Source organism: Maylandia zebra, linkage group LG3 (assembly GCF_041146795.1).
Source record: "Maylandia zebra isolate NMK-2024a linkage group LG3, Mzebra_GT3a, whole genome shotgun sequence".
Taxonomy (NCBI): domain Eukaryota; kingdom Metazoa; phylum Chordata; class Actinopteri; order Cichliformes; family Cichlidae; genus Maylandia; species Maylandia zebra.
In genome coordinates, this window is record NC_135169.1 from 55,868,688 (window position 1) to 55,893,878 (window position 25,191).

Consider the following 25,191-nt stretch of genomic DNA (forward strand, 5'->3'; position numbering starts at 1 on the left):
GCTAGCGATCGAAGATTTGTGTAAATTCGACAAGCTAAACGCATTCTGTACTGTACAGCAGGAGTCCCCAACCTTTTTGCACCACAGACCACTTTAATGTCAGACGATATTTTCAGGGAACGACCTTTAAGGTGTCGCGGATAAATACAACAAAAGAATAAAAAAAAAGAAACTGTGGTATTTTGTAAATATAATAATAAACGTGACTTGAGCTGTGCGCCAACAACAATGACAGTGACATCCTCCTCTCTGCTTTTTAATGCTCTCTGGTCGCTATGGTAACGCGTAAATAGTTATTTCAAAATAAGACACACAACTACAACCATACATTTCACACCGGAGGATCAACTCTCGCGGAACGGTACCAAAAGACTCACGGACCGGTCCGTGGGCCTATTAGGGACCGCTCCTGTACAGGAGACACTGGACTAGATTGATTGACAATGGTCTACAGCAATCAGAACGCACAACGCGATGTACTGTAAAAAAAAATTAATCAGCGAAACAGCAAGTGTCACTTTTGGCCACGAACAATTTAGGGGAATTTTCTGAACAAACCCAGAGTGTTAAAAAAAACTTAAAACCATTTTTATTTCTCAGCAGCATCAATAGTAACAAAAACGCAATTTAGTTTCGCTGTCAAAGTCGATTTAACCGAAGTTACGTGTTTCCGGTTACTGTGGAGCTCCACAGCAGCTGCAGCCAGAAGCTGTTTCTACAGGATCCTGATGGACACTCAAAGCTTTTAGAAAATGTCCTCATTAGTTGTTTGCAGCAGAATATCAACCGATGTGAACCAAAACAACAAAAGTGCTCTGCACATGTGTGTGAGACTACAGATTCTAGAACCAGAACTGCTGATTTCATTACTCTGAACTTTTAAAGGCAGAGTTTGTATCTGAGAGCAGGGACACTTGCTGTGTTCAGTGTGACTCGTCTCTGCAGAAGGTCAGGGCTCTGATAGTTGCAGTTAGCGGGTGACTTACTGGGCAGGTGGCTCCTGAGTGTCTGTTGGAGTCAGGGTTCATTATGGTCCTGGTTGCTACTGGAAATAAAGAAACAAAAGGAGTGTGTGTTGTTCAGGAAGTACAGACTGTAGCTCAGCAGGTAGAATTACTAACTGGAAGGTTGGAGGTTTGATCCCTGGCTGCTCCAGTCTGCACGCCACGGTATCCTTGGGCAAGATGTGGAACCCCGACTTGCTCTCCGATGCATCCATCATAGTGTCATTGTTAGAAAAAGAAGTGCTTGTGTGAATGAAGCACGCTGTATAAAATGCTGTGACTGCTCATATTGAAAAACAGCTCATAAGAACTGGTTCATTTTCCAGATAATTCCACTATTAAGACAACAGACATTTGGGAGGCTTTCTCTGAGAGTAACACTGAAAGTCTTGCTGCTCCTCCACAAAATGAACTTCAGATTAAAGACACAGCTCAGCTAAACACAACTCAAACTAATCTACACTATTTTTCTTTATTACGCAGCGTTTTTATAACTATTTCCAGATGTTTCTAAAGATGGAAACAGAATTAAACTCCAGCCTGATGCGTTTCTGAGGTTCCTGACTCTGACCGTCCCTCAAACGCCTCTCTGGGCGTTTCCTTCCGTCGCTTTTACTTTCGCTTTCGTGAATGTTGTGGCGCAGTTGATCGTCTCCATGTTAAGGTAACGTTAGCAGTCTGTACTGTTTTCCTGGCTGACATCAGCTGTGTGCAGCTTAGTTTCAGCATAAATCTGCTTCGTTTTATGTGAGATCAGAGTCTGGGAACGAGACAGAAAAAGTTGATGATCAGCAGCTGAACTCGATGTTACTGTGGATCCACTGACTGATGTCTGTAGGCAGCTTCTCCTGCCTCCGTCAGTCTGTGGCTGTATGGGCTCAAATTGTGGTCATAAATATTTTGTACTTGTAAACCAGGATTTGTAGGTGTAAAAATAATTTGTGTGTGGACTTAGCCAAGCAATACGTGTGAAACTCTGCACTCAAGTTTCAAGTTACAAGTACGTCCCTATTTTTCTGCCTTTCATCTGATTGGCCAATGTCATGTCAATCACAAATTTAACAATCCAATCAGAGAACAGGTGGGTTTGTTCAGGGTTCAGGGCCCTGTTTCAGGAAGCCGGTTTAGTGCAAACTCTGAGTAAGTATACCCTGAGTTAACGAAAACTCTGGGTTTTCGGTTTCACAAAGCGAGTTTAGATTAATCCTGAGTGAGTCACTATGACGACACACTCCGTGAAGCTAACCTGCCCCCTAGCAGGTTTACTTCAACTAACCCTGACTTTCTCCGCCTCTGTGTTGGAAACCTGACTGTAGGAAGTGTCAGACATGGCGTGCCCCTTCCTTGAAGAGCCAGTAGATCAGGGGTGCCCAATCCCGGTCCTCGAGAGCTACCGTCCTGCAGCTTTTAGATGCATCCCTACTCCAACACAGCTGAATCAAATGGTTTGATCTCTTCAGCATGCCATCATGTTTGGCAAAGGCCTGATAACAAGCCATTCATTTGATTCAGGTGTGTGGGAACAAGGATGCATCTAAAAGCTGCAGGACGGTAGCTCTCGAGGACTGGGATTGGGCACCCCTGCAGTAGATGTTGAAGCCCAAATTCTCTGCAGAGCTCTCCGCCGGGAGAGAGTGATCAGAGCGCGTTTGGACATTTTATCCTTTCCTGATGATTTCCTGTGTGAACGTTACCGTTTTTCAGCACAATCTATAATTTATTTGAATAACATCCTCAGGCCTAATATTGCTCATAGGACACATCGCGGACATGCTCTCAGTTCTGTACATATTATTTGTATTGCACTTCGGTTTTTTGCAAACGGGAGCTTTCTGCATAATATTGGTGACGCTCAGCACGTTTCCAAGGCTACCGTCTGTCGGGCAGTCAGGAATGTTACAGTTGCACTGAAACGTCTCCTGCACTCGTCTGTGGTGTTCCCCGGTCATAGACCCACAAGATTTATCAAAGAGGGATGCCACAAAATTGCAGGTAGCAGGATGAACAAAACTTAATTCATGATGTGGTGATACTTGAACTACTTAAATTTTACATTTATTTTCACGGTTCCCAGGCGTGATTGGCTGTATAGATGGCACTCACATTCCAATCATTGTTCCTTCAGTAAATGAAGGAGACTATGTGAACATAGTTGCTTGTGGGGCTCGCACACAAGAATTTCACTCGCATGTGCTGTGCCAGTGTGCCTGCACATGTGATGTGACAATAAAAAGTGATTTGATTTGATTTGATTTGATTTGAACAGGAAGTCTTTCCACAGCATTAATGTACAGGTACATAGTTCCCTGTAGCATTTCAAACTAACAAATTATTTCATTATAGTAATGGATGCTAATTTGTGTTCTCTGCACTGTGACGATCATATGTGATGCTGCCAACATTATCACAAATGTGGAAGCCAAGTGGCCAGGCTCTGTGAGTGGTGGTGGTGGAGGACCCCCACCTGTTTTTCGGGCCTCCGCTCTTTTTCTAGTGGCCATAACGGGTCACATTTGAGCATACAGAGTAAGCAAATATGTACTTGTAATGTGCTCAGATGATTTCAATAAGTGCTTACAGAAAGAAAATTAATGTAGCCTCTAACTGCAATTGATTTACATGGGACAAACAGACCAAGCACTATGGCTCATAATACAATTACACCTTACCTGTTTGGACTATATTTTTATATTTCATTTTTACTTGCTGCCAGGAACGTTTGGGGCCTGTTGGGTTGCACCTGCGCTCACATCACATCACAAAATAAAATGTATAAAATAACAAATGAAATATAATAAATAACATGTTAAATGGGTGGAAATCCCTAGATCAATGTTTATATTAACACTCACGCATTGACTCTGTCGGCTATGTTTTGCCATGCATGCTCCCTTTCTTTTGCAGCTGAGGCTGTGTTACTTTTTTTCTGCAAAATTTGCATGTTATCGGCATATGCTGCCATCAGAATTTCGGCCTCAAGCGCTGTAAAATACATTGACCGCGCCTTCTTTCCCTCCGTCTCCATGGTGACTCGCTTAATCTGTGCTCCACTAATCAGGGCTTTATGTATCCTCGTGCGCGCGCTTAACTTGGGGTTAAAGCAACTCCGCGTTGACTGAACTACTTGTTATCAGCCTTTCTGAAACCGAATATTCTGAGTTGGACAGTTCGGGGTTACTCAACCCTGAGTATCGTTTTTCACTCTGAGTTTTCTAAACCGGCTTCCTGAAATAGGGCCCTGGTTAGGTTTAGGCTGTTATTGTGCTTCAGGCTGAAATATGAGGAGTAAGGAGTGGGGCTGGTTAGCCCTCATGACCCTCACCATAACACATACGTCACAGGACACTGTTTACCACAGAAACTCCATGAAATGATCAATGAGAACTTTAGAAACCCGTCAGTGTGATGCTTCCAGTACAACAGCACCTCTGAGTGTGTGTGTTTGCCTCTCAGACTAACTCCACCCTGACATCAAGAAGATGGAGGAAGAGGATGGAGCAGGATCTGCAGCATCCAGCTGTTTGTCTGTGAGGAGTGACTGGTCCAAAGACATACCTCTAAGGTTCAGTAATGAACCTGCAGCAACAATGTAAGAGAGCTGCTGACTCATTTATTCAGTGTAAATAATGATTTTTGATGCAATGGGAGAAGAAAAATGACAAAAACAGTTTTAAAAATAAGGATTAAAATGTTACAAACTATGTTTTTGAGTTTCCTGATGTAGCACAAAAATATATGAACATAACTGTATATAGGACAGATATTTACGGTTCTTTTAGGCAGCACCAAAAAACAAAAAGACTATTTTAAGCTGTCTGAGGTAGTGAGTCAACATGTCACACTGGGTCAAAGGTCAGGGAGTAAAAGTGTGTTTTAAAGAGCAACATGTCAAAGGGTATTATTGAAAACTTTAACAAAAGACTGTTATGTGACAAAGAGTAAGTACATTATTTTTACGAGTTTCAGATTGTTCATCATGTCTTTAATTTAACATTTCCTTTTTTTCCTTCCTATCTCATGAAGCTGTTACATTTATTGTGTGGAGATCAGGGAGATATGTTACTGTTACTGTCATAACCATTATCATTACCATTGCATTAATCATCATTTCATCAAAGCATTTATTGATGCTGTTGGTATTACGTTAAAACTTGTTTTACAGGTGTTATCATAATCCCATATTAACCTTTATTCCAGGTGCAGTTATAACTATTTTTATACACATCTTGCAGTTTGTGCTTTTAAAGAGTTTAAGCTCAGTCTGATAATTGATGGTCAGAAGCTTCGTCTGGCGCGATGTCGCGATGCCGATCTATTGTGCAAAGTGACTTAGAGGTATGGAAGGATTGCCTACACGCTTACAAAACACACATGATACAAGTATTCATTATTATCTTTTATTCGTTTATATCCTTTTTATTGAGCTTTGAGTAGTGGCATTTGATTAAAGCATTTATTCAATATATTACACATATAGTTTCAGTTAAATTGTTACACATATGAGAGTCTGGGTGTGAGCTTTAGTAGGCGAGAGGTGAGACAGAGTGCAACTGAGGTCGAGACATCCAGACATCCTAGACTTATATTCTAGGTAAGAGTTCAGACATATTTTGCTTGTAACTGCATTTTGTGCCTGCATAAGTGATAGTTTGCTGCAGGACGTGCGTCTGATGTTCCAGGGATAAGTGAAAGCAAGACGAGCTACAGGAAGCACCTGGCGTGGAGACGATGTTCTTTTCAAACTGTGTCAAAAGTTGTCAACAGAACATTTGTGTTTTTAACTCATGCAAGTATCTGTTCTGACGCAAGAGGGGGCGTAATAATATCCTGATGTTATAAAAGCAACTGCTTGTGTGCTTTTGGGCGGAGATCGACGCTGATTGTGTAACGGTGTTCATCTCCCTACGCATGTGTTCATTAAAATCATCGTTTGACCTAATTCTTCTGGACCTTCGTTGTTTTGTTCTCATCCTCAATATTCTGAATACGCGACAATTGTTTTTCTTTTAGGATCAATAAGAGGCCAGAATCTCCTGGACCTGAACCCAGCTGTGTTTCCTTAAAGAGCAACGACTCGAAGGATATTGATATAAACTTTAAAGGATGTTCTTCTGCTGCTGAGAGGTAATGTGTGTCTAGATGTTGTTCCTGACTCTGTATTTCTGAATAAATCCTCATGTTTAATATCAGCTCAGCTCTTTTTCACACATTTCTATGTTGGTGTGTGAAGCGGTGTGTGTTGGAGTGTTTCCACTAACACAGCAATCAGAGTGGAAAGAGTGGATGTTGTAGGAGGTGTTTGTGTAGTGAAGAGGCTGAGTGTCTGTAGGACTCCAGCTGCTCCAGCAGGTGTCTCCTTTGTGCTTTGCTTCAAACACAGTGTAGGGAGGAGCTTCCACTCAGGTGTTTCAGGTGTTGCTGGATGGAGGAGGACAAATAGTTTTTCCCTTCAGTGACACTTCAGCAGCTCAATGTTCTGGGAGATGTTTGTCTTTATGAAGGTTTATGGATTCTTGTTCTTACTTTGGTTAAACTGAGCAATACATTTTCCATCTAACATTTAAAGTAAATTTCCAGGTGAATAAAAGATCTGCAGCTGCAGCCTCTGTGATGTTTCACAGTCTGAAAGTAACAAATTCAACCAGAGTTCAAACAAAGGCTTAATATATGTGTGTGTTTGATATAATGCCAACAAGTACAAATAGGTGTTCTTACAGGTCTTAATCACAGAGCTCTGATAAGTCTGGTGACTTTCACACTCAGCAATTTTGCTGCCTTTTATTTTATATTGGCCTTTTTAAAGCCCTTCAAAGTCTCCCACATTCATACAGAGCTTTTAACACCAAACTCCTTTACAGTCCTTCTCCTCTCACACACGATCACACGACTGATTTGTCTGCAGCAGCTGTGTTACTGCTAGTATTTTATTATGTGTGTAATCTCCTCATATTGTTCCTGTGGTTTAGTTTGACTTCCTTCTACAAACTCAGCTGCTCTGTTGCTGGTACACGTCTCCATGAATATGATTGATCAGATGCTGCCAACACCATGTGTTTCATGTGAGCGCTCAGCTGAAACCCTGGGTTGACTTATCGAGTTACTAACAAGCTTCACGTGACTGTGAATGCTAAAGTGAATCCAGATAAAGGAAAGAGACCCTGCTAATGTTGGACTCACTTCTTAGTGTGGATCCCAGGAGGAAGTTCAACATAGCTATTCTTTGTGCTAGCTCGACCAAACCTGAGAGCACAGTGCAGGATAATGATCATCATCTGTCTCTGTCAAGGACATTTAAACTCCACAAATAACAAACATAATTATATTTGATCATTAAAAATATGTTTTCACTTAAAAAAGCATGAGCACACTGGTGGATTACAGAAACATGAAAACTCGTTAACAGTAAAGTTAATTTAGGCGTAAGATTTTATCATTGATTTTAAAGTCTCTGCTGCAGAGAGGTGAGCTGTTAGTAACAAGAACTCTCTGATTTAAATGATTTTAATGTTTCCTGGTTTCTAAAATGCATCTCTGTAGCAGAGCAGTGTCTCCAAGGACACACAGGCTCAGCTGTAACTGTCAGTTTATCAGGTTTAAGACACATTTGGACTCAATTGGCTGTTTTTAACTATGTATTTTAATCAGAGGTGTAAATCTAGACCTCACACATCTGGATCCTAAACTATGATAGAAACAGCTGCTAGCAGTGGGTAGTTTGACTTTGATACGCTGCTCTAGAAAGCAAACAAAGGTTTGTGCAGCTCCTCTTCAGAAAAGTGTTCAGAGAGCAGCTGCTGTATTAGACAAAGGCTCGTCGTGTGAGCCCAGATGTGTGTAACAGCTGGATGAAGGAGAACCATCACAGTCGCGTCTCCATCCCGCCTTTATTAATGAACTTCCTGTTGCTTGCAGATTACAGGAACACAAAGTGTTTGTGCCACGTGATGCTGCAGGATTTGTTAACGTGTCCATGATGGTAACATCTCCTCGTCTAACTGCAAACACATGAGCGCTCCTAACGGCAGCTATCACAGCCACACAGGCAGACTGTGTCTCACTGTTGCATTCAGGGACATTTGTTTTCCTGTAAAAAGCTGAACTCTAATCTAAGAGGACTGTTACTGACAGGAAACAGCTGCATTATCTGCAGTCTGTGTGATCACAGCTGCTTCAATCACTTCATCAGAGAATTGATCATTGAATAAAACATGTTTGTGTCTGCAGAGGTCAGAGGTCACAGTCTGCAGGATCCAGCTGTCCGTCTGTGAGGAGTGACTGGTCCAAACATCAACCCCCAGACTTCAGTGCTGAACCTGGACCAACGAGGTCAGAGACCTGTGATGACTCCTTTACATGTTTGTGTTTTCCTGGATAAATATGACCAAAGATTCATTAAAAAGATAAAAATCTTAGACTTTGTCCTGTAGCGCTGTGTGGCAGGCAGAATTGGACCCAAACACAACAGGATGAAGTCAAAGAGGCAGCTTTATTTCAGCTGTGAACATGCAAACAGCAGAAATAAGGAAACATAACTGTAGGTTAGGTTAGGTAAGGAAAACACGTCTCTGCCTAGTCTTGAAAATCTAATCTTATCATCCATTGTTCTTCTAGGGCCTCTTCTTCTTGTGGCCTCAGCTAACTGCTAATATTTAAATGGCTAACATTAACATGTGTGCCAGCCAGGTTAACATTTATGATGAACTATGATTAATTAACTGATGTTGAAACTGGAGCTTTACTGACCTCTGAAATTCCTCCTAAAGTGTTATTCAGTGTTGTGACAGTCAGCTGCTTCAGCTGCTGCTGGGATGGGCTGTGGCAAAGAGAACAGAGAAAATCCAAATCAGAGTTTTTCTCTGAATTAAAAGCAAGGAAACAACAATATATTCTACATGGTGAAACTGATGGTTTCTGGTGTTTGGGTCTGTTTTTCTGTATTCATGCAGATAAAGTGTAAACTCAGATGAATTATACCATCAAATGTTAAAGGAAAATATCAGGATGAGTGTCTGTGAGCTGAGAAGGACGTGAAGCGAGCAGTTTATCCCAGAGCTGAAGCTGCTCTGTGTGCAGAGATGAGCTCAGATTCCTGCTGTGATTGATCAACAGTCACAGAAATGTAGACTTGTAGTTATTACTGCAGTATGGTCACAGCAGATACTGATAAACATGTATTATGAGGATGGATGATCAAGTTTCTCACTCTCTCCTTTAAATCTCAGTTTTTTCTTCTTCACAGTTTATCTGTTAATTTATTAATGAATAACACTGAAAGAGTTTCTGTTATATTTCCCCTTGAACATCAGCTTATTAGGGCGGCATTAGGAAATAGCCCCCCTCCAAAGAATGAATCAATGAATGATGATAATAATAAAATGATTCAAAAGCAGAGCTCAGAGTGGTAGAATGGTCAAACATGGATCCACGGGTGGTTCAACTGCATTTGGTGACGTGACTAAAGCAAATCTTTCAAATAATCCCACCATCAACGGGATGTTGTCTCCTTTACTACGGTTACTTTACTTGGTCACCGTGTGAATTTCTTGGAAATGAACCAAATTCTTTTATTTGTTGGTTGTTGCATATTTAACCTCTACAGTCAGGAAAGGAGGAGATGAGGCCTCAACAATGCTGGGTTGTAGCTGTGCTTCAGGTTAGAGTGAGTGTCCATGGAATAAATGTAAGTCAGTGAACTGGAAACATGACTGTGTTCAAACTTTGTTTTCCTTTTTATAATGAGTCTAATCAAAGGTGGACAGAAGTATCTCCACTTTGACTTTTCTGTGTCACCATCAGAGCTTCTGCACAGTGTGGAGAAAGATCCAGAAGCAGAGCTGGACTGCAGACAGCCAGTCAGAGCAGCTGTGTACAAAGTAAGACTGAACATCTGTCTGCTGATGGACTCATTTCTGAAAACTGGACTTCTTGTGTTGTTCAGACATTGAAGAGTTTTCTTTCTCTTTAGTCTCATTGTTTTTCTTTCTTTCAGCAGATGTTGGTCTGCAGGAGGTTTTAGATGAACATAAGATCAGTCTGAGGAGGAGATGTGAACGTGTGACTGAAGGAAGTGATGAAACAGGAAGTAGAACCCTCCTCAACACCATCTACACTGAGCTCTACATCACAGAGGGACAGAGTGAAGAGGTTCATACCCAACATGAGGTGAGGCAGCTGGAGACAGCTTCCAAGATGGACGCCCTCCATGATGCTCCAATCAGGTGCCAGGACATCTTTAAAGCCTTACCTGACCAACAGAGACCCGTCAGAGTGGTTCTGACCAACGGCGTGGCTGGTGTTGGAAAAACCTTCTCAGTGCAGAAGTTCACTCTGGACTGGGCAGAGGGCTTGGAGAACCAACATGTCAGTGTGGTGGTTCTGCTTTCATTCAGGGAGCTGAACCTGATCAGAGATGAGCAGTACAGTCTTCTGGAGCTGCTCCATGTTTTCCATCCAACATTACAGAAGGTCACAGCAGAGAAGCTGGCTGTCTCTCAGCTTTTGTTCATCTTTGACGGCCTGGATGAAAGCAGACTTTCATTGGATTTCACCAACAGGAAGCTGCTGTCTGATGTCACACAGAAGTCATCAGTCAGCCAGCTGCTGACAAACCTCATCCAGGGGACTCTGCTTCCCTCGGCTCTCGTCTGGATAACTTCCCGACCCGCAGCAGCCAATCAGATCCCTCCTACATGTGTTGACAGGCTAACAGAAGTACGAGGCTTCACTGACGCCCAGAAGGAGGAGTACTTCAGGAGGAGATTCAGTGATGAAGAGCTGTCCAGCAGAATCATCTCCCACATGAAGACATCCAGGAGCCTCCACATCATGTGTAGTATCCCAGTCTTCTGCTGGATCACTGCTACAGTTCTGGAGCACATGTTGACTACAGAGCAGAGAGGAGAGCTGCCCAAGACCCTGACTGACATGTACTCACACTTCCTGCTGGTTCAGACAAAGAGGAAGAAGAACAAGTACCATGAGGGACGTGAGACGAGTCCACAGGAGCTGACGAAGGCTGATAGGAAAGTTCTTCTGAAGCTGGGGAGGCTGGCGTTTGAACATCTGGAGAAAGGAAACATCATGTTCTACCAAGAAGACCTGGAGCAGTGTGGTCTGGATGTGACAGAGGCCTCGGTGTACTCAGGAGTTTGTACAGAGATCTTCAAAAGAGAGTGTGTGATCTTCCAGAAACCAGTCTACTGCTTTGTTCATCTGAGCATTCAGGAGTTTCTGGCTGCTGTCTACATGTTCCAATGTCACACCAACAGGAAGACAAAGGTGCTGAAGATGTTTCTAAAATCAGAATCTTTCACCAAGATGATTTTCAGTTTTTTTGATAACAAAGATCTCCAATCACTTGATGTATTTCTGAGCAGAGCCATGGAGAAATCCCTCCAGAGTAAAAATGGCCACCTGGACCTGTTTGTTCGCTTCCTTCATGGCCTCTGTCTGGAGTCCAACCAGAGACTCTTAGTAGGTCTGCTGGGTCAGACAGAGATCAGTCCAGGAACCATCCAGAGAGTCATCAACAACCTGAAGAAGATGAACAGTGATAAAATCTCTCCTGACAGAAGCATCAACATCTTCCACTGTCTGATGGAGATGAACCACCTCTCATTATTTCAGGAGATCCAAGAGTTCCTGAAGTCAGAGAACAGATCAAAGAAGAAACTCTCTGAGATCCAGTGCTCAGCTCTGGCCTTCATGCTGCAGATGTCAGAGGAGGTTCTGGATGAGTTGGACCTGCAGAAGTACAAAACATCAGACTGGGGACGACAGAGACTGATTCCAGCTGTGAGGAACTGCAGAAAGGCTCGGTGAGTCCAGATGTGATCATTAACATCATTGATCAGTGTAGGTTAGTAGTTTAATGTTGAAAATAAAATCAGATTGTAACCACAAAGTGTTTGTGTCCGTACGCTGCAACCTTCCACACCATTCCTTTATTGTACAGACTCAGCAGCAGCTCCATGGATCCCAAATCCAAGAGTGGAGAACAGATTTGAAGTGTGTCACATCCATGCAGTCACAGCTGTTTCCACCATGTTTCCACTGATATTAATCCTGTTCAATGACACGTTTCATATCAGTGAATATGTTCTTTAGGACGTCCACTGACATGTTTAAGTGTCCTGCTGGAAATCACTCAAATCATCCATGAAATCCATGAAAAATCCTTTTAGTGTTTCTAACTTCACCCTCTGTCCTCTCTCTCTCTCCATCCTCCTCACTGCTTCTTTCACTGATAATCACACAAACATTGTATTCAGCTACAAAATAACACAATAATATCATCTGATGATCATTATTATAAGAGCAGGATCCATATTTGATATCAGAGTAACACACTGCTTGGTTATGTGCAGTCATCATCAGTGACTGTGGCTCAAACAGAAGCTCTCTGATTGGTTGCTGACCTTGGTCACCTGTCCACTCTCACCTGTTTGTGTTTGCTCTCTCTTTGCTGTCTCCATCCTCTCTCTCCTTTCTCTCCCTCTCTGTCTTTGTACGTCACTCAGGTCCAATGGAAACAGTGACATTTACAAACCAATCAAAGACAAACTGATCCATGTCAGGTTATAACAATATTCAAAGTGAATACAGGCTGCTGCTGGACACAGACAGGTAACATCATTTTGACTTGCTGTCACCTGGATCTGGACTCATAAACACTGAAGCCCTGAACAGGAATACAAATCATTTTCTGCCAACTAGCGACACACCAGCAGATAATGGCTCAGAAAGCTAAAATGAGCCAATCATTTCTGTGTTTAGTTCCCCTGAAATCAGATCTGATATCAGCAGCTCTGAGTTCATTCATCATTATTGTCCAGTGATGAGCTTTCTGCTACGTTTGGTAACAGTCAGCAGGTTTTTCCTGCGTGTGGACGTGAACAGTCGTACCTGACAGCAGGTAGCAAACAGAGATCATCTTTCCAGCTGGAACTCTTCACTGAGCTGAACTCATTCAAAATGTTCTGGAGTCAAAACAGGAAACAGTCCAAATGTGTGTCTTCACTCTGACTCTGGATCAGATCTCAGTGACAGACTGTGGACATTATGGAAGCCTAAATGTGACACCATCTTCCTCCTTCATCTGCAGATTAAAGCCAAACAAAGATTCTCATTAAAAGTCTGCAGGTCTGAGAGAGACTCAATCGTTGTGTCATGTCAAACACAGTAAGAGGAGCTGAAGCACAGATGTGAAGAGCAGATTCATCAGATTATGACCTCACTCTGTTTTGTCTTCATATACATTCAGTCTGTGTTTATAATGCAGATTTTCTGCTTTTATAATAACACATTTTATATTTTCTATCATCACAGACTGACTCAGTGTGGACTCTCAGAGTCTCACTGTGAAGTTGTGGCCTCAGCTCTGAAGTCCAACCCCTCCCATCTGACAGAGCTGGACATGAGTAGAAATGATGGCCTCCAGGATCCAGGTGTGAAGCTTCTGTGTGCTGGACTGGAGAGTCCAAACTGTCGACTGGAGACTCTGAGGTGAGTTCACTGACTGCGGCTGTTGTTGTTTTTCTATATTTCAGGTCTTTGATGTTTGAAACTTTCTTTAGTTCCTAAATGTTCAGGATGTGTCTGAAGACAAATGTGAAGAAGTTTGAGTGCTTTCAGAAATGTTGTCTTTCCAAACGACTGAACAACAGTTTTTCCTTTTGGCTCCAAACAGAAGTGACAGACTTGAGCAGGGTTCATTTAAAGGCTGACAGAAGTGGAGTGGTGACGGGGAGATGTTTGACAGGACAGTGTTTCAGCCTCCACAGGTTCATGTTGTGCTCCATCAGTCAGTGAAGATGAAGTCAGTGCTGATGAGGCTGTAGAGTGTGTGAGGGATGTGAATGAGGATGATGAAGATCTGATGATAGCAGATAAAAACAGGCTGCAGAGACTTTGAGCCATACAGGGCACACAGTGTGTGTACAGAACAGCTGAAATCATTATGGAGGCCTCACTGGAATATGGAAGCATCACAGTACAGCTTCAGTGAAGCTTTAAAGTCTCTGATATGAGATGAGAAATGAAGCAGCCAGAGCTTTTTCATGAGTGGAAACCCACTGTGACTGTGAGCTGCTGCTACAGCCTCCAGATTAGCCAGCAGCTCATCCTGCTCAACATTTCCTCACCAACTTTAATGGAAGTGTGATGTTTTCAGCTGGAGTGATGGTCAGGGTGGCCTCCCTCTCCTCTTCTTCTCCTCTTCCTCTTTCATTTGTAAAGCCACTTCTGCTGCTTTCATTCATTTGGAAGTCCTGTAGCTGAGTTTGGGAGAGACTAACAGCCTCGGCAGCAGAGGGGAGAAAGGCTGTAACACCACCACTTTACTCTGTTCTACCTGTCACATCATTTTATCAGGAAACAAATATGCTCATGTTTTTACTATGTTTGTCTTGAAGATGTAAGAAGATCACATGGTGCTTTTTATTATTGTGTTGGTTTGTTTGCTGTCTCTTGGATGGAGCCCAGCTGTGCGTGGCCCCTGGGCCTGTGGTCAGAGTGTGTGCTGGATAATCCGGCCCAGGATGAGGCCAAACTGACATGGGATGAAATGTCTGTCACATAATTGAGCTTAGTGTAGTTTCATTTCTGCACAATTTAAAAACAACCAAAACTTTGTTCTGTCTTTTCTATGTTATACTGTAGACTTTCTTTGATACTGTGTCCAAAAGGAGCAGCTTTTACTTTGAAGGGGAGGCGTCTCTGTTTCCTCTTCAGGTTGGATGATGGAAGCAAATGAGTGTGTGATGTTCTTTCAGTGTTGCACTTTGTAGACGCTCCCTGAGCACTGGTCTCACAGCCAGCTGCACATAGAGACCAGTGTTGTTAGTCCAGGTCAGAAGATGACTTGTTGGAATGAAAATGAGCTTGTAGTTTGTCTGCTTTAATAATGTGACTGGAAAAAGGTGTTGGACTTCAAATATGTCCATTTCTTTCACACTTCACCTTTAAAAGTGAAGCCTTGTGGTTCCTGGAAGGAAAAAACACGACTTTTTCAAGTCTTTGTCCTGTTTTTATGATAAATGTACGACTTTAATGTGAAACATTCAGAGTTTTTTCTCTTGTTGTGTTTGTTTGAAGCTGCTTCCTGTTGGCTTCAGCTGTTTGGAGTTTCCATTTTCTAAACTTCTACATTCTGAACCTTCTTCAGCTCTGAACAGATGATGAAACACTGAATGATTTCAAGCTCACACTTTGTCTAATAAACTTACATCTTTCATTCTTTATACAGATTGAGTCTCTGTGGTTTGTCAGAGATCAGCTGTGATTATCTGGCAGCAGCACTGAAGTCCAACCCCTCCCATCTGAGACAGCTGGACCTGAGCTGGAACAACAAGCTGCAGGATTCAGGAGTGAAGCATCTGTGTGGTTTCCTGGAGAGTCCAGGATGTGGACTTGAAACTCTGAGGTCAGTCAGCATGTTTTAGTTGTGCTGAGATGAATATGATGTGAAAGTTGTGCTGACACTAAACTGCAGACATCAGGCTGATATTATACTGATCCACACTGAGGATCTTCATGGTAAAGTCTGTTTTCTTCTTCTCTGGTTTAGTCCATTGACTGCAGCAGAACAATGTTCACATTTCAAACCTTCAAAGAAGAAGAAAAATCCTCCACTGGATAATTCACTGTGAAACTCTCCAACTCTTCATTCCACCTTAAAGTCTGTCTGACACTGAAATCCAAAGCAAAATGTGCGTTTGCTTTACAGACAGCAGTCCAACACAAACATACACACATCATCCAAAACACAGTCCAGCATCCAAATCTCCTCCACTGCCAGCATGAATGATGGGAAAGAGAAGGAGGAACACTCTGACATTCAGGGTTAGAATGAGTTTCATGAAGCAGACTGTGAAGATCAAAGCTGCATTAGAAAGCTTACATGAATGAATGAGTGGACAGAAGTGGACAGAGATCATCTGAAGCACTTCAAAGGCTTTAAATCAGCACATTTCTCTTTATTCTTTATCAACTCTGTTAGTTTCTCTCAGTTTTCTGTGGAATGAAGCTAACAGCAGGCTAATAAGATGCTGACCAATAGGTTTCTATTAAAGGTTGTAATTTGTATATGAAAAAGTGCTTTGGCTCAGCAGGGATCAGCTTACAGGTAGAATACAGCTGCTGGATGGGATTAGCATGTCATAGCTATCTACCAAACTGCTAACTGGGGGATTTCAGGCCATCTATGGATCATTTTTGCTAACTGTTTATTCAGCTTAGGCTCACAGGGCTGCAGCCTGTGCCCTAGCTGTCATAGGGCAAGAGGCGTGGTCCACCTGCACAGGTGAGCAGTCCATCACAGGGCCAACAGAGAGAGACAGAGAAGCACTCTCTCACATCCACACCTACAGCCAATTTAGAAGCACCAATGAACCTAAGCAGCATTTCATTGGACTGTGGGAGAACATCCAACCTCCACAGAAAGGCCAACAAGCTTCAACCTACAACCTTCTTGCTTTAAGGCACTAGTGCGAACCACTTTTCCCCATTTCAGCCCAAATCCTGCATCTTCCTGTTTCTGACTCCAGGCCAGCTCCACTAACACTTTCTCATCAGACACTGCCACCTAGTGGAGGAAGTCTTAGTTCCATTTGAAGCTTCAGATGACAGTTAGTTCCTTTACAAAGAGGTGGAGGTGGTGGGGCCACAGCACCATCATCACTGAGTGCCATAGGACACTTAACCTTTGTTTCCATATGCTGGGAACTTCCTGTTGTTCCAAGGAGGACTGGAAAATGTGTGAAGATCTCCCAGTCAGTTCCTCACAGCACACTTCAATCATTTCCCTCCCACAGCATCAGGACCAGGGCTTTTTCTCTCTTTGGTCCCACTAAGAGATTTCCACACAAACACCTCATCAGTGGGACTCTCAGAGCTACCAGCCCTTTGCTACAATCACAAAGCTCTTCATTGAAATCAATGATATCAAAGCTGGAATCAAATGAGTCCAAGTCTTCTGCTGATTCAGCATCACATTCATCTTTGCTCCTTGTTCTGCATCCCCACCATGGACTTCATTCCTTTCCAAGCCAGCCTTGAGTGTCCTTTATTCAGCTCATCCTCTGCTTTACTTTTACACCTGATTTTAGCTGCTTTATCTCTCTTTCAACAAGTTTCTGTGCCTCAATCTTTTTCTTCTCTCCCTCATAACAAGACAGCTTCTTCTGCCTGAGAACATGTTGGAGTGATTTACTAATCCAGGGCTGCTTATTGGGGAAAATACTTCCTGTTTCCAAAGTAATCCCCATTTTTCCCAGAAAGAAATGTAAGTAGAAATCGATGATCTAAGTGAGAACATGAGCCTTTAAAAAGTCCCAGTGGGTGCAGTCAAAGCAGTCCCTCAGTCCCAGTATAGAGTCTTTGGTCCAGACTGGAACAACTGTGTGCTCAGTTTGAGCTCTCTTCAGTGCTGTGACCTGACAGACCCAGAGGGGCCATCACATCACATTTAGAAGCTCCCCTAATGGAGCCACAACACATGTCCAACACTTAGTCTGTCTTGTTGGACCAACTGGAAGAAATGATTCAAGGACTTAGTCACAGAACAGAGATTCAAATCTCCAAAATCCAACTGGCTGCATCAGGACATATAGTCTGAAACTCTGCACAGTTTCCTGTTTGAAGCTGCTTCCTGTTGGCTTCAGCTGTTTGGAGTTTCCATTTTCTAAACTTCTACATTCTGAACCTTCTTCAGCTCTGAACAGATGATGAAACACTGAATGATTTCAAGCTCACACTTTGTCTAATAAACTTACATCTTTCATTCTTTATACAGATTGAGGAGCTGTGGTTTGTCAAAGATCAGCTGTGATTATCTGGCAGCAGCACTGAAGTCCAACCCCTCCCATCTGAGAGAGCTGGACCTGAGTAATGACTACTCCTGGTTTTCGACCAACAACAACAAGCTGCAGGATTCAGGAGTGAAGCATCTGTGTGGTTTCCTGGAGAGTCCAGGATGTGGACTTGAAACTCTGGGGTCAGTCAGCATGTTTTAGTTGTGCTGAGATGAATATGATGTGAAAGTTGTGCTGACACTAAACTGCAGACATCAGGCTGATATTATACTGATCCACACTGAGGATCTTCATGGTAAAGTCTGTTTTCTTCTTCTCTGGTTTAGTCCATTGACTGCAGCAGAACAATGTTCACATTTCAAACAGTGAGACTCAACGTATGGCCCGCGGCCCACACGCGGCCTGCCCACCTTTCCTGATTCAGAGAGAGGGGACCCTGATTAACTGTGTAGTGTTCTTCCTCACAGTTCTAAGTATCAGACACAACAATGAATAATCCACAGCTGACTGTCTTTAGCAGGTCAAAGGTCACGGCACACAGCAGACAGTGGGAAATATTATAACTCTGATCATTTATCAGCACATATCCATATGTATAAAAACAAAGCTGACACTGTGAGACTTGATCAGAGGTGTGATCATCACAGCAGAGGCCTTTGTGTCAAAGTCACTGAGGATCAAACAGAAACACATGAAGCAGATTTTCCTGTTCTGGCTTTTTATAGCAGATAACCTTCAAAATATTCTGCAGTCCATCAAAAACTGAAGCAAACCATGAATCAACATGTGAACATGAGCTGATGCTGCTGAAGTGAAGCAAAGTTACAGAGGTTTGATTACAGACACAGCTGAGAGTTTGTAATCTGTCATCATTTTAAAAGGTTTACATTTCTTCAGTATATCCACATTTGCAGCTGGTACCTCAACCTCCACTTGTCCAACACAACTGCTGTCCACTGCCTCCATGACATTGTGATTTTGCTGTTGGTCTTCTGTCAGATCTTCATCAATCACTTCTGCACGGGGCACACCTTCAGACTCTGCAGCTGCATAACGAAAGCCTGTAAGATAAAATTAGACATAAGGTAAATGTATACCAATATTCCAATGACAGGTGTGTGATTCATCTGGAAGTTATGTGCGGATTAGTGTACAGTGATAGCAATTTAGTATGTTTTTAGAGGGGGGGGGGGTTGTTTACCTCCGATGGGTGCTCTTTTTCGCTTCCGTTGCGTACGCCTTGAGTGCCGGTCCGAGTCTGATACAGGTATGTCGTCATGCCCCATGTGCAGTGTTGGTGCCCAGTCTGGATTTGTTACATCCATTTCATATGCTGGTTTGCCTGCAATAATGCCAAATCATAAGCTACTCAGTCGACATGATGTGGTTCTGCAGCATCACACATTAGCATGTTTTATCTCATTATCTATGACCTCAGCACGTTGAAAATCACACTAAAAGCCTTTCAAGAGTGATATGAATTAATTTAGAACTCACCGGAAAGAAAATGCCGTGAGCAAACCAACAAAAAGCTGGGGATTGCAGAGAACTCGATATCCCCTCGTCTCACCGCTGCAATCCAAGCCTGACGTCTTTGTTTAGTAATATCGGATACATGGGATCCCTCACGTTGCCTCCAGGATGGAAAACGATGAAAAGAGAGCCCATTATCCAGCTTCTTGCCTTCACGATCGTGTGATCTAACGTTGCAACCGACAACACAACACGTACGATCCATAGCTGAAATGGTATCCTTTGGCTGGCCTACTGTCATGGCGGAAGGGGGCATGACCCATCTCCCGTGACATCACGCTCCAAAGCCCTATAGGTGGGAAAATGTACCATGTCGACCAATCAAAAATGATATGGAAACATGACATTTGGTTGTTTAGCAAAAGGGGGAAGTTTTAGGAGTGACCGGCAAGAGAGAGCGAGTGAGCGAAAGAGAGAGAGAGTTTTGATACGTGAGAGATTTGTGACGTTTACCGTGTTTGGTCTCAAGTTAGTTTGTTGTCTTGTGTATTTAGTGTGTAGCTGTTGTTTTGTTTTGTGTGTCAGTTCTACTAGTGATCGTCACAGTTGCTGCCTTAAAGCCAACAAAGGCAGATTGCAGTGTAAACGCTGAGTGACACACCTGCTGTCAGACCTGCAGGTTTATCCCTGTGCTGTTCTCATATGTGTTAGAGTGACACAAACTATTGTTTGACACCTGATTGTTCTGTAAATAGTTTGAAATGATTATATGAAAAACGTCTGAGCCTTGGCTGCATTTTTTGGTAAATAGTACCATATAACTTTGTTGTTTGCAAAACGTGTGCGTATTTTTAAAAATGTACAATCTCTCTTTGCATTTCAAGTTATGAAGATGATTCGTTAAACATGTGTGTGGTTTTTACAGTCAAAATATCACTTTCTACTTGTATTTTAAATTTTGTCTGAATTTAGATAAATTGTGCTGATACAGTTGGTCAAAATGAGAAAATAACAGATTGGCAAGATAAACTGTTTTTAAAGGTAAAATATAGAGGCCACATCAAAAGTAGTCAAGAAGGGTTAAAGGCTAAAAGCAAAGTTGTCACCAAGTACTGTTTATATTTGTGTGTATTGCTGCAGCTTTTTTGAGTATTAATTTGGTGCCTTTGTGTGAAATAATGGTATTGTGAGTGATCCATATAGTCACAAAGAATAGCCACTTGTTTCTGTGCTACCAAAGTTCCCCGGCTTTCATTCAAAATGTGTTTATCGTCAGCACCTGCACATTAAACTACTTAAACATTATAAATGTCTTCAAGCTCACACTGAGGCCTGTGGGGTACTATCAGCCACTGAGACAGTACACACATTTATATGTGTTTGTATATGAATATTTCATACTTTAAGACTGCCTGTTTATTTAAGGGAGATGAACAAAATACATTGGAATTGTACAAAATAATATCATGGATGATAAATTAAATAGATTTTAAGTAGATGCTTGTGCATTCTTAAAGTCTTATATGTTGAACTGAACTATGTGATCTGTTCAAAGCCTTAATCTTAATTTGAAGTGAAATGTGCATTTTGAGTTTATACACTATGTATATAAGGCGACCGTTTCCTTTTGCAGTATTTTTGTGTGGTGTACTTTTCTATGTCTTAACAAAAGGGGAACAAAGGTGTTTAAGTTCACCTAGGATGATGTGTTTTAATTTTCACATGGTCTTGCTTGAATTTGACCCTGACAAAGGCGTATGAACTCTGTCAGCTGTTTGGAGTTTCCATTTTCTAAACTTCTACATTCTGAACCTTCTTCAGCTCTGAACAGATGATGAAACACTGAATGATTTCAAGCTCACACTTTGTCTAATAAACTTACATCTTTGATTCTTTATACAGATTGAGTCGCTGTGGTTTGTCAGAGATCAGCTGTGATTATCTGGCAGCAGCACTGAAGTCCAACCCCTCCCATCTGAGACAGCTGCACCTGAGATACAACGACAACCTGCAGGATTCAGGAGTGAAGCATCTGTGTGGTTTCCTGGAGAGTCCAGGATGTGGACTTGAAACTCTGAGGTCAGTCAGCATGTTTTAGTTGTGTTGAGATGAATATGATGTGAAAGTTGTGCTGACACTAAACTGCAGACATCAGGCTGATATTATACTGATCCACACTGAGGATCTTCATGGTAAAGTCTGTTTTCTTCTTCTCTGGTTTAGTCCATTGACTGCAGCAGAACAATGTTCACATTTCAAACCTTCAAAGAAGAAGAAAAATCCTCCACTGGATAATTCACTGTGAAACTCTCCAACTCTTCATTCCACCTTAAAGTCTGTCTGACACTGAAATCCAAAGCAAAATGTGCGTTTGCTTTACAGACAGCAGTCCAACACAAACATACACACATCATCCAAAACACAGTCCAACATCCAAATCTCCTCCACTGCCAGCATGAATGATGGGAAAGAGAAGGAGGAACACTCTGACATTCAGGGTTAGAATGAGTTTCATGAAGCAGACTGTGAAGATCAAAGCTGCATTAGAAAGCTTACATGAATGAATGAGTGGACAGAAGTGGACAGAGATCATCTGAAGCACTTCAAAGGCTTTAAATCAGCACATTTCTCTTTATTCTTTATCAACTCTGTTAGTTTCTCTCAGTTTTCTGTGGAATGAAGCTAACAGCAGGCTAATAAGATGCTGACCAATAGGTTTCTATTAAAGGTTGTAATTTGTATATGAAAAAGTGCTTTGGCTCAGCAGGGATCAGCTTACAGGTAGAATACAGCTGCTGGATGGGATTAGCATGTCATAGCTATCTACCAAACTGCTAACTGGGGGATTTCAGGCCATCTATGGATCATTTTTGCTAACTGTTTATTCAGCTTAGGCTCACAGGGCTGCAGCCTGTGCCCTAGCTGTCATAGGGCAAGAGGCGTGGTCCACCTGCACAGGTGAGCAGTCCATCACAGGGCCAACAGAGAGAGACAGAGAAGCACTCTCTCACATCCACACCTACAGCCAATTTAGAAGCACCAATGAACCTAAGCAGCATTTCATTGGACTGTGGGAGAACATCCAACCTCCACAGAAAGGCCAACAAGCTTCAACCTACAACCTTCTTGCTTTAAGGCACTAGTGCGAACCACTTTTCCCCATTTCAGCCCAAATCCTGCATCTTCCTGTTTCTGACTCCAGGCCAGCTCCACTAACACTTTCTCATCAGACACTGCCACCTAGTGGAGGAAGTCTTAGTCCCATTTGAAGCTTCAGATTACAGTTAGTTCCTTTACAAAGAGGTGGAGGTGGTGGGGCCACAGCACCATCATCACTGAGTGCCATAGGACACTTAACCTTTGTTTCCATGTGCTGGGAACTTCCTGTTGTTCCAAGGAGGACTGGAAAATGTGTGAAAATCTCCCAGTCAGTTCCTCACAGCACACTTCAATCATTTCCCTCCCACAGCATCAGGACCAGGGCTTTTTCTCTCTTTGGTCCCACTAAGAGATTTCCACACAAACACCTCATCAGTGGGACTCTCAGAGCTACCAGCCCTTTGCTACAATCACAAAGCTCTTCATTGAAATCAATGATATCAAAGCTGGAATCCAATGAGTCCAAGTCTTCTGCTGATTCAGCATCACATTCATCTTTGCTCCTTGTTCTGCATCCCCACCATGGACTTCATTCCTTTCCAAGCCAGCTTTGAGTGTCCTTTATTCAGCTCATTCTCTGCTTTACTTTTACACCTGATTTTAGCTGCTTTATCTCTCTTTCAACAAGTTTCTGTGCCTCAATCTTTTTCTTCTCTCCCTCATAACAAGACAGCTTCTTCTGCCTGAGAACATGTTGGAGTGATTTACTAATCCAGGGCTGCTTATTGGGGAAAATACTTCCTGTTTCCAAAGTAATCCCCATTTTTCCCAGAAAGAAATGTAAGTAGAAATCGATGATCTAAATGAGAACATGAGCCTTTAAAAAGTCCCAGTGGGTGGAGTCAAAGCAGTCCCTCAGTCCCAGTATAGAGTCTTTGGTCCAGACTGGAACAACTGTGTGCCCAGTTTGAGCTCTCTTCAGTCCTGTGACCTGACAGACCCAGAGGGGCCATCACATCACATTTAGAAGCTCCCCTAATGGAGCCACAACACATGTCCAACACTTAGTCTGTCTTGTTGGACCAACTGGAAGAAATGATTCAAGGACTTAGTCACAGAACAGAGATTCAAATCTCCAAAATCCAACTGGCTGCATCAGGACATATAGTCTGAAACTCTGCACAGTTTCCTGTTTGAAGCTGCTTCCTGTTGGCTTCAGCTGTTTGGAGTTTCCATTTTCTAAACTTCTACATTCTGAACCTTCTTCAGCTCTGAACAGATGATGAAACACTGAATGATTTCAAGCTCACACTTTGTCTAATAAACTTACATCTTTCATTCTTTATACAGATTGTGGGACTGTGGTTTGTCAAAGATCAGCTGTGATTATCTGGCAGCAGCACTGAAGTCCAACCCCTCCCATCTGAGAGAGCTGCACCTGTACGGAAACAACCTGAAGGATCCAGAAGTGAAGCAGCTGTCTGATCTTCAGCAGAGTCCAGACTACAGACTGGAGACTCTGGGGTCAGTAGAGTGATGGAGTGAGTGGGTGGTGCTGTCAGCAGTATTGTACTAAACACAGTCAGTATGAAACAAAGATCCAGTGTTTCCTGTAAAGCTGCAGCTTCTCAGTGAAGCTGTGAGAGGAGAATGGTGACAGGCTTCAGGATTGGACACAAACACTTCCTGTTTCTGACCTTTATGGTCACCATGGTAACGGCTGAATCGCTCTGATCAAACACTGTCAACAGCCAATCAGCTCTCTGAACAAAGCAGCACGCAGACCAATGACTGCATTCGTTTCCAAGTTTAAAGCAGTGAAGAACACAGTCTGTAGGTGAGGAAGAATTTAGTGAGAGCAGATGTTTGGATGGAATTCCTCCAGTTAACAGCTGGAACCGTCCATCTGGATTGTTGGGCTTGTTGTTGGGGTTCCTACAGAGCTCAGAGTGGACACACCAAGGTTCTTCTAATGAATGAAAGTCCAAACTCAAACTAGGAGGGAAAAACATTTTCATCAACTTCAATAAAAATCCAAAGATTAGAAAAAGTGAAGCAACAATGAGTCCTAGTACAGTCCCAGCACTGAAGTCCCTGCTGCTCTTTATACTGGATGTGCTGCATCACTGACTGACAGCTGATGAAGAGTCTCTGGAAACACTCGTTTATCTCCTCTGCTCTTCCTTCTTCTCTCTGCAGGTGGAGCTGATGATGGTAAACAGGACGGTGTGTGTGCTGAGAGAGGAGGAGCTGTGTCCTGATGATCCAGAGAGGTTGAAGCAGCAGCAGCTTGTGTGTAGAGACGCTCTGACTGGGCCATGTTACTGGGAGGTGGAGAGGAGAGCTTCATCCAGCAGTGACTGACAGAGGAATGAGAAGAAGTGCAGATGACTGTCAGTGCTGCAGAGTGAACTGCTCTGAGAACAGCTCCACTGTCAGACACAATGTAGAGTCCAGCATCATCCCTGTGTGTCCCTCTGGATCTGACAGAGGATCATCAGTGTATCTGGACTGCTCTGCTGCTGCTCTGTCCTTCTACAGTCTCTGCACAGTCTCTGTCTGACTCTGGCTTCAGACCCTCCTGGATCAAACTCACCTGGAAAGACTTTCAAACATCACTCAATAGATTTGAATACAGAATATATTTGATATATACTGTAGATGTACTGTAGAGTTGCAGTTTGTCACTTGTAAATACAGTCTGTGAGCAGCTGTGAGCTGAAAGATCTTTCTAGAAACAGGAAATGTTTTCACTCTTCTGTTGCTTTTTCATATATTTCCACAACATTAATATTGATCCCACC

At 42.7% G+C, this 25,191-nt stretch overlaps 1 protein-coding gene across 1 annotated transcript in view; it reads left to right on the forward strand.

Moving 5' to 3' along the window:
- The first annotated feature begins 1,619 nt into the window (after positions 1-1,619).
- The window catches only part of LOC143416814 (protein NLRC3-like), a 233,180-nt gene continuing 209,608 nt past the window's right edge, over positions 1,620-25,191 (forward strand). Inside the window, exons 1-6 of the mRNA XM_076882437.1 lie at positions 1,620-1,668; positions 4,458-4,593; positions 6,015-6,128; positions 8,229-8,330; positions 9,801-9,877; positions 9,994-11,821. Coding sequence (XP_076738552.1) covers positions 4,484-4,593; positions 6,015-6,128; positions 8,229-8,330; positions 9,801-9,877; positions 9,994-11,821 — 2,231 coding nt within the window. The 5' untranslated portion in view covers positions 1,620-1,668; positions 4,458-4,483. The remainder of the gene's footprint in view (positions 1,669-4,457; positions 4,594-6,014; positions 6,129-8,228; positions 8,331-9,800; positions 9,878-9,993; positions 11,822-25,191) is intronic.